This window comes from Pelobates fuscus, chromosome 1 (assembly GCF_036172605.1).
Source record: "Pelobates fuscus isolate aPelFus1 chromosome 1, aPelFus1.pri, whole genome shotgun sequence".
NCBI classification, from domain to species: Eukaryota; Metazoa; Chordata; class Amphibia; order Anura; family Pelobatidae; genus Pelobates; species Pelobates fuscus.
In genome coordinates this window covers 340,418,976-340,432,523 of record NC_086317.1, presented here as the reverse complement: position 1 = coordinate 340,432,523, position 13,548 = coordinate 340,418,976, and the positions used below count along the sequence as shown (strand labels likewise).

The 13,548-nt window shown below is 38.5% G+C and overlaps 1 protein-coding gene and 1 long non-coding RNA gene across 5 annotated transcripts in view; one reads left to right on the top strand and one right to left on the bottom strand.

Moving 5' to 3' along the window:
• Positions 1-1,908: 1,908 nt before the first annotated feature.
• The window catches only part of DZIP1 (DAZ interacting zinc finger protein 1), a 49,089-nt gene continuing 37,449 nt past the window's right edge, over positions 1,909-13,548 (bottom strand). For 2 of the 3 annotated variants that reach the window (XM_063425752.1, XM_063425756.1), the window contains exons 13-19: positions 12,583-12,745; positions 12,442-12,495; positions 11,415-11,641; positions 8,483-8,613; positions 3,341-3,506; positions 3,080-3,115; positions 1,909-2,615 (exon numbers count right to left, since the gene is read on the bottom strand). In XM_063425752.1, coding sequence (XP_063281822.1) covers positions 2,533-2,615; positions 3,080-3,115; positions 3,341-3,506; positions 8,483-8,613; positions 11,415-11,641; positions 12,442-12,495; positions 12,583-12,745 — 860 coding nt within the window. In that variant the 3' untranslated portion in view covers positions 1,909-2,532. The remainder of the gene's footprint in view (positions 2,616-3,079; positions 3,116-3,340; positions 3,507-8,482; positions 8,614-11,414; positions 11,642-12,441; positions 12,496-12,582; positions 12,746-13,548) is intronic. The other variant, XM_063425753.1, reaches the window with a different exon arrangement.
• Positions 2,908-12,483, top strand: LOC134566059 (uncharacterized). 2 transcript variants are annotated; one of them, XR_010083982.1, is made up of 3 exons: positions 2,908-2,955; positions 3,437-3,511; positions 12,103-12,483. It is a non-coding gene; the product is annotated as an uncharacterized LOC134566059 (long non-coding RNA). The 2 variants fall into 2 exon arrangements; XR_010083983.1 differs by having other exon boundaries at positions 2,920-2,955; positions 3,416-3,511.

Below are 13,548 nucleotides of genomic sequence, written 5' to 3'. Positions count from 1 at the left end.
TTTTAATTTTATTTTTATTTTTATTTTTATTTTCATTTTTATTATATTTATTATTTTTATTTTTATTTTTATTTTTATTTTTATTCATACAACTTAACATTTTTTTAATATATCCCCTTCTTTATCTAGAGATATATATATCTCTTTTCCATAAGATGAATGAGACAAAGGTACAATGAAAATGGGTTCCACCAACTACAGTATCATCTGTACATCATATGTATAATACATATTACACTGTAATTGTATGAGATGTCCAGTTTAAGATTCCTTTATATAGTCTTAGGTATACAAAATATATATTTCTGGGTATGAGTTATATAAATTGTACATAGATGTAAAACAAGGAAAAACATACATCTCTATATAGATTTGTATTCTTCAATTGTGAAAATGGGTTACATACTAAGAGATTTACAAACTCAGATTGTAATATAAATATATGTTTTCTTCGTTTTTTTATTTCACATCTGCCTTGGAAAGATAGTGCCTTCCAGAGAACTCTCTTAATTGTTTCCCTCTCCCCTTCCCCGTTTTGTCCACCCACTTGAATATACTTTGAGTCAGTGTAACAGAACGAGTGACCAACGATCACGACCCACTTCCGGGTCTGTGAAACGCAAAGTGGAACGCACGCAACGCACGCAATGACGTCATCCGGTTCCGTGAAACGCAAGTGGAACGCACGCAACGTACGTGATGACGTCATCCGGCCCCATGCCGCGAAAAAGAAAATCGAACATCAGCTGAAAGAACTTCAACACTGAATGGGGATGTATAAAAGGACTGTGGGAGGGATGTATTTTATTGCTGCTATTATATTTTATTGCACTTTATTGACACCAAGTCCCTGAGGAAGTCCAAGCTAAGGACGAAACGCGTAGGACGCTTTATGGTGACATGCTGTTTGTTTTAAACTTGAATGTAAGTTATTAAATACTTTTTTATTCATACTCTGGAAGTGCACTACATTTTTTGTATATATTTTCCCTCTCTTGAGATATATACATCTATGGATTGATGAAACTGTGAGGAGGGATAACATCCTGGACACTGAAGGAAAAATATATCACTCAAAGCTGTTTTATCTCCACAAATTTGTGAGTGACCAATTATGAATACATAACAGTGCCAGTCTCCACACAGTTATACGCTATGCTGTTTTGTTTTATTTGTATTTAGCAGATTGTCCCCTATCCTATTCGCACTTGTTTGTTTATGTTGTAATTTAATTATTAGTGCAAAAAAGTACTGATTTACAAAATAAGAAGTTAAAAGTATTGTACTGTTTGTGAGTGGCTACTGCCGTTTTGGCTAGCCATACTAATCAAAAATATCTATCTCTTCTTTGATAGTGTATGTTACTGTGTCCACTAGAATGTCAAGGTTGTGGTGGGGGGCAATGGTTGAGGGGCAGTTTTACTCCATTCTGAGAAACTAAAGGAAAGCTCTGCCCCAATTTGGCACCATAACAACTTAATCTCAATGAAGCGGTTATAAGGCCTAGAGTCACCGGGAATCGTCTTTCCTTACATGTTAAACTTTACAGATAAACACTAAAGTTCTGTCCATGGCACCCACTATACCTCCACCTCACTCCTCTACTTGGCCACTCACCTGATGCTCCCAGGCTTTCACTGATCACCCACTGAGAATAATAGTACGCACTATTACTCCCAATGTCCAGAATGCCCAGGGACAGAATGTTGATGTTAAACTGTTTTCCTCTTATCAGTAATTTGTGATGAGTTGATTGAGTTACACAATGTAGGCTATAGCTAAATAGTATCACCATCCCATCAATTAGTTTTTGGACCATAGTTTGCAACCTGATTCTCAACTTCCTATATGGTCTATGCCTAGTGATTAAAGCTCCTACTTTCACTAGACAAATCTGTTTGCAGATGAGAACTACAAAAGATTGTAACTAGAACGTGTATAGGTATTCATATCAGCAGGTTTTTGTTCCCAGTGATATATTATACAGTTATAAAAAAAAAAGAAAAAAAAAAATATCTCCTAGATTACAGAAAATGTAATATCTATTTCTCTAAATCCCCAAAACAGAGTAAATAAACATAATTTATCAGCTTGCACTGAATTTATTTACTGGACATTGTATTTAACATAAGATATGCTCAATTTGCATAGTCTGCTAAATCAAATCTCTAACACTGATATTTATTCAGACTCCATATATTGAATAATACATAATACTACCTTTATAAGGTATCATACACTATTACCATAATACAAACTTTAGGCAGTATTCTACAAGTTTCTTTTTTTTAAATAAATACATTTACGTTACTAAATATATACAGAATTTAAGACTGCCTTAATCACTGGAAGCACAATCTGCATTTTAGTTTATTGTGTGTAAAGACTGGTGCTACTATCCAAAATAAATATGTTTAAAAACACATTGAAATAATTAAGAAAGTCAATTTAATAGCCTAAATCTCCAAGGCACCGTATGGCAGCATAATGAATTGTGACAGGAGATTCATTTCAGAGGAACCTTCCATGTGCTTATACATCAGAACAGTCACTGAAGTCGCTCACTGTAACTAAGGTGCTAAGAAGTGTACTGGACGTATCACCTTCACGAGCATCTGGAAAAGAGAAGAATGAATGAGACAATGAGCATGCAACATTTTTTAACAGCACTAGCACGTTTTATAAAAAAAATATACAGATATTTTATATTTCTGGACATTGTTTACCAGCTGCTAAGAGGAAAGACTGCTAAGAAAGTCACAGTGGGAGATGCTGAATGAGGCATCTCGGAAAGATTTAAAAAAACATGCAGAAGATAAACTAGACCTTTTTTGGGAGGGAGAGGCGGGGGAATGGATGAGAGAGGTGGAGAAAAAAAAAAAACACTGACACACAAAGTACGGGAATACAGAGTGAGAAGGGGCATTGGGGAGACAGAGGCAAGAACAATTACTGGTGAGTGAGGTTGGCAAGTTAGTTGAGACGTAAGCAATAGCAAGAAAGAATCAGCTTTGTCTGAACATTTACACATAAAGACCATCACAGTGAATGACGTAGAAAATAACTGGAAAATGTTTACCCTTCTCTTTCCTCACTCCTCCTTCTGGAATCCCAACTTTAATGAGTAGCAGAGTAGAGGAGGAAGGAAGCAACATATTAAAGCAGGAATCACAGTAGGTTACTAGTATCCATAAAATGAGGATACAAATATATGAACAGTACTTAATTAGTGTACAGATAGCATCTTAGCGTAGCCCTATGACATGTAAAATATATAAATGCACACGTCCTCTGTTTATCTGGCCAGATGTCTTGGTCTTTTAAAAGAAAGAATAGTTACCTCCTTTAGGCAGTTTTGTAGGGCCAAATGCAGTTTTAACAGGGACAGGTGGAAATCCCTTCTTTTTTATTGCAGTATCTTGGCGTTTTTTTACAGACCTCGGCACTTCAAATGCTTCTTCTTCCAAGGAGGTGCTATCAAAATCACTGTCATCAAGGTCACCAGCCTTAGGTAAGAAGACAAAGAAACATTATTCATTTTACACTGGCAAACTGAGAATTGTCTTCTTATATCACTTTTATTTGACAACTGGTCTGTTTTGCACTTCCTGCTGACCAATGGTTATGTTCTAAAAATCATGTTGGTACATTAAGAACAATATCTTCTTGAAACAGTAATCACAGCTGACCCACCATCCTGTACATAACAGTGTTGGTTCTAATAAACACATATGCTATTTGAGTCAGTGATTTAATGCATTCCTATACATATTAACTTATTTTAATTGGCCTGTTTATCGTTTACACCAAATTAGGGAGCTCTGTCATTTCAAATGATCATTATTACAATCAGGTCACCCCTGGACTTCACCTCCATACTGGAACTACGGCTTAAAGTAATGACATGCAAGTAATAAGTGCATGAAATACAATACAATGTTTTTGTATTTTTTTTCCATCAAATAAAAGCATGGGTGACTATAACTTAATCTGTAATTTCAGTTGAAAAAGGGAAATTATAATTTAATTTGGTGCCGTCAATGCTCTTGGAAAGACTAGTTGACTGTTGTTAATTAAAAGTTAATTAGTAACACATTTTATATAAGTGTCAAAAACTGGATGAATCAGTAGTAAACCACTGAATAACAGTCAACTTCATTAAAATGCAGAACTAGACTGTAGAATAACAAACAGTTGCACATTCTATGCATAGCTTAAAAATGTCTTAAACTACTAGCCATGCTTTAAAGATACTTACTATTGGAAAACTTCCTCTGGGAACGGACAGGGAAAAAGCACACACAGCCAACTTCCATGAAATAGCTAGCACTGCACATGACAGTTCCTAGCATTTGAGTACAAGCAATGAGCTGTCACCCAGTGTCACCTGAGCTGCCTATGGACTACATATTTGTCACAATGACAGTCTTGTGGTCCAGAGATGAGGAAGCAGAAATCCAGTGGATTCACTGCTGACAGCCGCAGATGTCAACACTTTGGCCACTGTGCTGATGCATTCAATACAGCACTGAGAATTCTCGCAGACAGTGTGTGCAGTAACAATTTAAGAAATCACATACCTACCTACAAAACAATATACATACACACACATATATATATATATATATATATATATATATATATACACACAATAAAATAGTGTTTTGAAGAATTGTAAATATAAACTGCGTACATGAAGCATATTATAGTTTCATACACTGTTAATATATACAAAAAATAATAATAACTAGAAAAGCTACAATTTCTGGGGAAATTGTGTGAAGTGTTCTTGCCTCCACCAGTAGTCTACAACTGGAGTGGGCGGAGTAACCGTTATTATTTATATAGCACATTTAATTGCAACGTTGTTGCCCAAAGTGCTTCACAGTTACATTAAAACATACAGTTATAAAAACATTAGCAGGTGTACAAAAGGCCCTGTCTATGACATCACTTGCTGCTCCAGCCTGGCACAGGTCAGAGTATTTTGTCGGTTGCCATCTTCAAACGGTCGTATTTTAAAAACTATACATCCTACAGCGAAGAGCTTTATATTGTGAGAATCACAAGACCCAGACCTACATCTTGATGCATAGTATGCCTCTGAAGTATTAAAAATGAAGACACAGTTGCAGTTTAGAAATTGCCCTTCAAATGTGAGCTTTGCAGAGTGGAGTTTCAATGATTGTCAATGGACTGCGTGAGTCCGGACCGCCAAGCAGAGTGGATGCATGGCACTATAGCTCCCGTAATTTTCAGGCAATATGGCCCCAAAATGCATTTTCTGGCACTGAGTAACGGCAGGCAACTGCACTATGAGGTGCTTGGACCGGAGATCAGACAGCGACCCGCCTCTGGGACCGTGTTTGGAGTGAAAACGGAGCTTCGAGACCGAGGCCTAGTCAACCCTATCCAGGTGGTGAGTAGGGCGGACGGCCGCCGCCCTGCTATCCTGCCTGGCTGCAACACGGAGGTACCCTAATGCAGTGGGGTGATGGCCCTGCTTCCCCCCCTCTGGGCCGGTGGGGGTCATCCCGGCCTACCCTGGGGTTCCACAACGAGCGGGGACTTTGTTTTTCATCTAAGATGGCGGCTGAGCCTGAACGGCACGCTGTGGAGAGGACGGCCCCTCCTCGGGGCTCTTGGCGCTCACAACGGGCAACTCAGGGAGAAATCTTTAGAGCAACCTACCTATCCTGTGTCCCGGCCTGAGGTGCTCCAATCGACACCGAGGACCTTGAGCGGAGACCATCTGACTGGCAAGCGGCTCCAAGGGTACTCAGACTGTAAGCCGGCACGTTGCTGTACAAGCGAGCTACGCGCACGACAGTTGAGGATCAGTGTGAAGACCTCACACATACCCAGCTCCCACCAGCAACCGTCTGAAACTACTTGACAAGCCACACCACAACATCTTTACTCGGACAGAGCTGAAAAGCAAAGAACTGTGACCTGCCAGTGATGGGAGTTGGCTGCTCTCTGCATGAGGACTGGGGCTGCCTACTCTCTACCTCCAGAATAACTTCAATCAAGATCAAGTCCTCCTCTGGGAGAGGAGTCTCTGTTCGGAACCCAGGGTTATTTGTTACTCACGGTGGCATAATTTTTCTTTTTATATTTTAAGCAAACGCCAACCGTGCCACATTGCCTAGCATATTTGTCTTCCTCACCTACTCTACTATAACCAAGCTTTAAGTTTTTGCCTTTGTTCCATCTCTCAAGCCTGTTATCAGGCAGCGAAGCGCTGATCTAATATAAGTAACCTAGCAGCTAAGCGAGAATAGCTTATTGATAGATTATATGTTATTCACAGATTGCAATGCAAATATGATTAAACTGCATGTATACATTCAGGTAGCTCGTGACACAGCATGCCAATTCTAAGTTTAGATAGAATAGCGATTTTACTATATGTACCAAGCAAGCCTCAGATATTTTCAGCTAGCATGTTATTCCCTAGGCTGTAAGATTAATCAGTATACTGCATTACTAAACTCTGAGACAAGCAGATTTTTTTGTGTAACTATGATCCAGCGTTTAACTTTTAACTCGTCTCCTATCTTGAATACAAAAAAAAAAAAAACTGTGCTATGTATTTCAATGCCATACCTATGTTAATGTATGTTTTCAAACCTGCTTGCACCTGCTATTGTGGCGGTACAAACATGATTGTTTAAGCCATGCACAAATAAAATAAAGAATTAAAAAAAAAAAAACATACATTTATAAAAACATTAGCAGGTGTGAAAAAAGCTTTGTCTATGACATCACTTGCTGCTGCAGCCTTGCACAGGTCAGAGTATTTTGGCAGTTGCCATCTTCAAACGGTCGTATTTTAAAAACTATAAATCTTACAGTGAAGAGCTTTATATTGTGAGAATCACAAGACCCAGACCTACATTTTGATGCATAGTATGTCTCTGCAATATTAACAATGAAGGCCCAGTCGCAGTTTAGAAATTGCCCTTCAAATGTGAGCTTTGCAGAGCGGAGTTTCAATGATTGTCAATGGACTGCGTGAGTTGCAAACAAATGGTCATATTGTGAAAACTATCAGGACTATGGCTTAGCTTTGCCATTCATTCCTATGGGACAAATTTCACCACAAGAACGACAATATTCCGTGAACCATTCAGCGAAACGTTCCACAAAGTAATAGCAATCCGATCGGGAACAATCTGCACGTTTTGGTATATTTTTGCCTATGTAGTGTAAAAACTGTGGGAGGAGTTAGGGTGGCAAATTTGGCTATAATAATAATAATAATAATATATATGTGAGATAACAGTAAGTGGTCTTGCTATGCAAGAACACTTAATAACTAGAAAAGCTACAATTTCTGGGGAAATTGTGTGAAGTGTTCTTGCCTCCACCATTAGTCTACAACTGGAGTGGGCGGAGTAACAGTTATCATTTATATAGAACATTTAATTGCAACTTTCTTGCACAGTTACATTAAACTATACATTTATAAAAACACTAGCAGGTGTACAAAAGGCTCTGTCTATGACATCACTTGCTGCTGCAGCCTGGCACAGGTCAGAGTATTTTGGCGGTTGCCATCTTAAAACGGTCGTATTTTAAAAACTATAAATCTTACAGTGAAGAGGATTATATTGTGAGAATCACAAGACCCAGACCTACATTTCGATGCATAGTATGTCTCTGCAATATTAACAATGAAGGCCCAGTCGCAGTTTAGAAATTGCCCTTCAAGTGTGAGCTTTGCAGAGTGGCGTTTCAATGAATGTCAATGGACGGCGTGAGTTACAAACAAATGGTCATATTGTGAAAACTATCAGGGCTATGGCTTAGCCGTGGGCATTTTGAGTGGCAGCAGGGATAGCTGAACGTTTTGATATAAGATTTGTGTAGGTGGGCTTGAAAATGAAGGAGTGGTGGCAGTTTAGAAATCATGTCCTGATTTTTCTGCTTTTGCCAGCTCCCACTCTAGTTTTGAACATTTTGCCATTCATTCCTATGGGACAAATTTCGCTGCAAGAACGACGATATTCCGTGAACCATTCGGCGAAAAGTTCTACAAAGTAATAGCAATCCGATCGGGAACAAGCCGCACGTTTCGGTATATTATGGTCTATGTAGCGTAAAAACTGTGGGAGGAGTTAGGGTGGCAAATTTGGCTATAATAATAATAATAATATATATGAGAGATAACATTAAGTGGTCTTGCTATGCAAGAACACTAATAATATATATATATATATATATACACACACACATCATATCCAATCAAACCCAAAAAAAGAATAGTAATTAATTATTAAGTAAGTATTATTAATTTCTAATAAATCCTGTTTGCATTTATATATGGACATCACATCCAATCAAATCCAAAAAAAATAGTAATTAATGAATTAATAAGAAGTAATTAAGTAATTAAAAGGGAACATATTCTATATCTGTTTCTAAATAGACTGCTAAAGTGTCCTAGTTGCATGCACTGAGATTACGATGGTCTCACCTTTAGTTCCATAACAGCATCCTTTTTCACAAATGGTTGGATTACATCAATACCATTAACTGGTTTGTGTTTAGTTGAGTAGGTTGAAAGTTGCTTTTCGATTTGTTCAGTACGATCCTTTACCATGGTTGCTATTAAAAATAGATACGTAGTATAGATACATTACAATTAGAGAGAACAGTCAGTGACAGTATTAATCCAGATTTTGGTTTATAATAATAGGATTTAGGCTGATCACCTACAATGATAACAAATTATGTGTTAATGAAATCCTGAACAAGACGGATTTGGAAAATCTGAAGTTGGGTATAAAATACAAAACTGAATGGACGCATGTTAGAGGCTATACTAAATATACCAGCAATTCCTAACGCCCCAGGGATCGAAAAACGGGATCCCACAACACCTGCTTACCATTGGAAGAAAGACTAAAAAGCAAAAAAACGACAAACTCAGACAGGGAGTCAGCATTGGAGATCTATTTCGCCAAGCAGAGGGCGTGTGCGGCCATCTCGACATAGAGGATTACACAGACTCCTCAGAGGATGTGGATCTCAATTAGGCAATCTACGGTCTACCTCCATGAAAGCCATCACAGAAGGCTCATAGAACCAGCGGATCTGGATCGGTGACTGCAGAGACACTGAAAATCATGCTAGGAGACTTACAGAAGGCCCTCCAGGCAGAAATGGCTCAACTCCGTTCAGACCTCACAGGCCTGGTTGGCTGCATTGGGGGTGTGGAAACTACCTCTACGCACACACTCATCGCTGAACTACAACATGAGGTGCAGACACTGAAACTGCAGCAGGCCAAGAGTGAAGTACGCTTTGCAACACTAAAGGAGCTAAAACGCCGTAATAATTTGAAAAGCTGTGGAGTTATGGAGGACATCCCCACAGAAGAACTCCCACACCTGATGCAGAGGTTGATTGGAGCTTTACTTGCACCCAAACAGGCCAGGAACGTCAGCGTAAATGCTGTTTTCCGGATTCCCAAGCTGGGTGTGCCAGCGTCGGCACCCAGAGACCTCGTGATGAGGTATCGCAATCTGGCAGACAAGACAGCGATTCTCGCCTTATACAACTTTGAAAGCATGTCACTGTCCTTTTATGCAGACCTATCAGGTAACACACTGCAATGAAGACAGTACTACTACAAAAGCACAACATAAAATGTCCTTGGCGCTCACCTATACTATCTCGGACCAACAAAGAGCTATCACTTGATTACAGCCACTCGACCTACCAGCAGATACACTTTGGCCAACAAGTTCTGCAGGAACCACCACAGCAACGCACCCCTGGGACCCGGTAAAGAGCACTCCATTTGTCCCACAGGGAGCGACGCCTGACATGTATGCGGCAGTTACCACCTTCATTAGGGGGCTCTCAACCTAATTACTTCACTTCTGGGAAGAAGAACTCTAAAGTACTAGCGGTTTGAAGTTCTTTAAATTTTACTTTTGGAATCCTTTCTTTTTAGTTGACCAGCCAAAACCCACCTGATGATATGTTAACTACTCATATATCCAGATCATTTGTAGGAAAGGGGCACTTCCGCTCCCCCTCCCCCCCCCCCCCTCCCTCAACCCAAAAGGGACCTAGCACAGGAACCAAAGACAGCACGGGTTGTAGACTAGTCTGGCACTACGCCTGCTGCCCAGTACAGCCACAATAGGGCAAGTCGCTTCACAAACAGGCGGCAGGTAGATAGAACCAAAAGGCGCAGTCATCACAATTATAACGACTGTATATACTCATATATGTTTCCTTTTAGTTTGTTAGTTTTGCTCTGGCCAGGGACACTTTAGGCCCACGCAACAGACCTACTGACTGGCACGATATCACCTGCCGACCCTCCGAACAGGCTCTTTGCGTGCCTGCTTTGGCCAGGTCTCGAGGAGATGCACTTGGATAAGCTATCTAAAAAATAAACACCCCAGCTCCCAACTATTCCACTCTAAGAAAATGTATACCTGTTTAGCTTTGCTGTTATGTACTGTACTGACAACCTCTCTTCTGTTTTATTCATGCAAGCCCTCTTGCGTTTGTGAGCTGGCCACAAATAAAGAATTATAAAAAAAAAAAAAAAAATACATAGCAGAATTTGTAACTATAGACAATAAAAATTATGTTATTAACAGAGCCATGAAAGAAACACTCTACCAAATATGAATACAAACAACGCTCGAGTGTTTAACTAACCAGGGATTACAATTTGAAATCCTATGCTACTAGCCATTCCTTAAAGGTTACTTGCCACTGCAAGCCATAGCATGCCTCACAAGGGGTGAATTTCTTTTCGCAAATGGCTAGTGACAAATGGAAATTTTGAACCCTGTACTAACTGTTTGGATTATTGGGCCACCCATTATCCATTACATAAATTACTTATCACTCGGTCTTGCCGCAGTCACACCGCCTCTATTGGCTGAGATAATTAATCCTTGTATTCTCAGCCAATCCAATGCTTTCCTATAGCGAAATTAGGAGCATATCATTCAGAAACCTCTGTCCAGCAAAAGTTCAAGGGATATGTAATTCAGCATTGGCAACAATCCTAGTCATCATATCTGATAAGTAAAACTCGTGAAGAAGTTGAAAGCAGCCTTTCTGCAGCTGCTATCTGTTTATTAGCATCCATAAGTGTACTTTCACCACAATATACTAACACTTGGTAGAGGCAGACACGAAAGTACAGTTTCCTCCTTTGATGCCTGGAAACAGTCGCCATAAACTGAAGAAGCAATGGTCCAGCACATCACTTTACATGTTAAGTACCTCTAGAAGAAACAACATTTCAGCCTTAGTGTTTGATAGTGTTAGACCTAAAAATTTATGTTAAAACTGTACAGCCAATTCCTTAGTATATACCTGGAAAACAAAGTGCTAGGGCTACTACACCTCGACACAAATATCACTGTCCTTACCTCTGGTTGGCTTCACTGGTGGTTGCTTCTGAATGCTATTCCTATGGACACTCTGAGGTTCAACAGCTTCAAGTAAACTTCCTTCTGAGTCACTATCATTTACTGCAAAGCCTTGGTTACCTTTCCAGTCGAATAAACTGTTTGGTTTAAAGGTATTTGTAAATTTGAGTGGTTGCTTGGCAGACTTACTGTCATCAGACTCATCATCGGAGCTAAATGGAGGTGTTCTGAAACGTGTATTAAGATAGGAATTACCAAGCGGCACGACAAATAAAACATAGTATTGTTGTATTTCAGATTTAGTTACACATACTCCGTCACCGCTAATGCTGGCTAGTCATCATAGAAAAGTAAAAATATTATCACAGGTATTTCACAAATTATTATAAATAATATAGATTCTGTAACGGACTGTAGATGAACAAGAATGTGAGGGTATTCTATTTTCTGAGGAACACTTCATAATTTAACCAGAAAACTGACCTGAACATTCAATGTACCCACTTTAGCCAGATATATAAAAACATGCAAATACACAATCCTAAAGTTTGGAATCTCAATAAATGACCAGTTGTGTGCCACGATTCTTTAGAAATTTGACTACTTTCTATTAATGATTCTTTTTTTCATAACATCTGGTTGCAAAAATCCACATCCAAATTATCAACATCCAAATTTTGTCTTTCAGGAACATAATTGAAATGGACATTAATGTCTACTGGATTTCATCCTGTCCACTGACACTCTCAATCACTAAATAATCAAAAAGGTTTCACAAAACGGGCATAGGAACAGAGCAATGAAAACTTTAGGCACATGTGATAACCAAAAGCAGCATGGGTGCCCGGGGAACAAACAAGTGCCAAACTGTTCAAAATGATTTGACTCCTTATAATGGGAAGGCCAGGAAACTCCTGCCACCAGCTAAGCACAAATACATTTTTGGCAGAGGGAATTCCTGGCACACGTTAAGCACAAATAAAAAGACATGTTATATATGTCAGATATAGATAGTATTAAATATTACCCAATGCTTGACTGCTTTGGAACATGGGAGTCTTTTGCAGAAACCAGCATAACTCTATAAAAGAAATTAAAAGTACAATGTAAAACAAGTGTCGTCTTCTCAAAGTACATATCTACGTTAATGACAAGATATTGGTCTTACTTAGGGGTAGAGCTTTTCAAGGGCAGGGTATACTGTGGTTCAGGTGTCAGGTTTTTTGATTCTGTTTGGAAATCTTCTTGAGAAGGTTTATTTGTTGAGAATTTGGACTTTGATTGCTTTGGCAACAAAACAGAGGAAGTACTTCCTGACGCTGAGGTTTTAACTGTGGTGAAAAAACATTTTATTTTATATAAAAATTAATATCATCAGCAAAGCACATTCCAATAAATAATAAATCAGTTGTATTACATATGTTTAAAAATTGTTCTGCAAAGGTAAGCAACTACAACCAAAATGTAGAGATCCATTTTTTTTAATGAGAAACTGACACATATACCTGAAGACCATGCCAAATCTCATGCTCAGTGATTGTGACTAGTATATTGATAATGTACAGACTCATGTTTCCAAAAATTAAAATACAGTTAATTATATTGCATAAAACATAAAAACAAACAAAAAACGGAAAACTGGAAATGGTTTCCAGTACTGCAAACTACTAGTAACTAATTTACTAGTAAACAGTTTAGGGTAAGAGTTCCATATAATAAAATAAAGAAATATAAGTGAGCGTCCAAGAATACATAAACAAATATATACGGTATATATATATAGGACCATTGAGAAAACACAGAAGTCCAAACAAGGAAAAATAATCTATCCTGATAGAAACAAGGGAGCCTTGTTTGATGTCATCACATAATGAAGGGATCAGTAAAATCTGAGGGGAAAAATATAAAAAGGAGGAACAACTAACAGCAGAGAACCTCCATACATGCATCACTCCTGCAACATAGAATGTAACATCCTAATGATGATAACATATTCAGGTTTTCATACAACTTTTACATCTATCTCTTTGAATTATTTTTTAAAGAGATATTTTTTATTTTTTTTTCATTCTTTATTTTTCTCAGAAACAACCAAGACGTTCAGATTACAATATGGCACACACATCAGTTTACA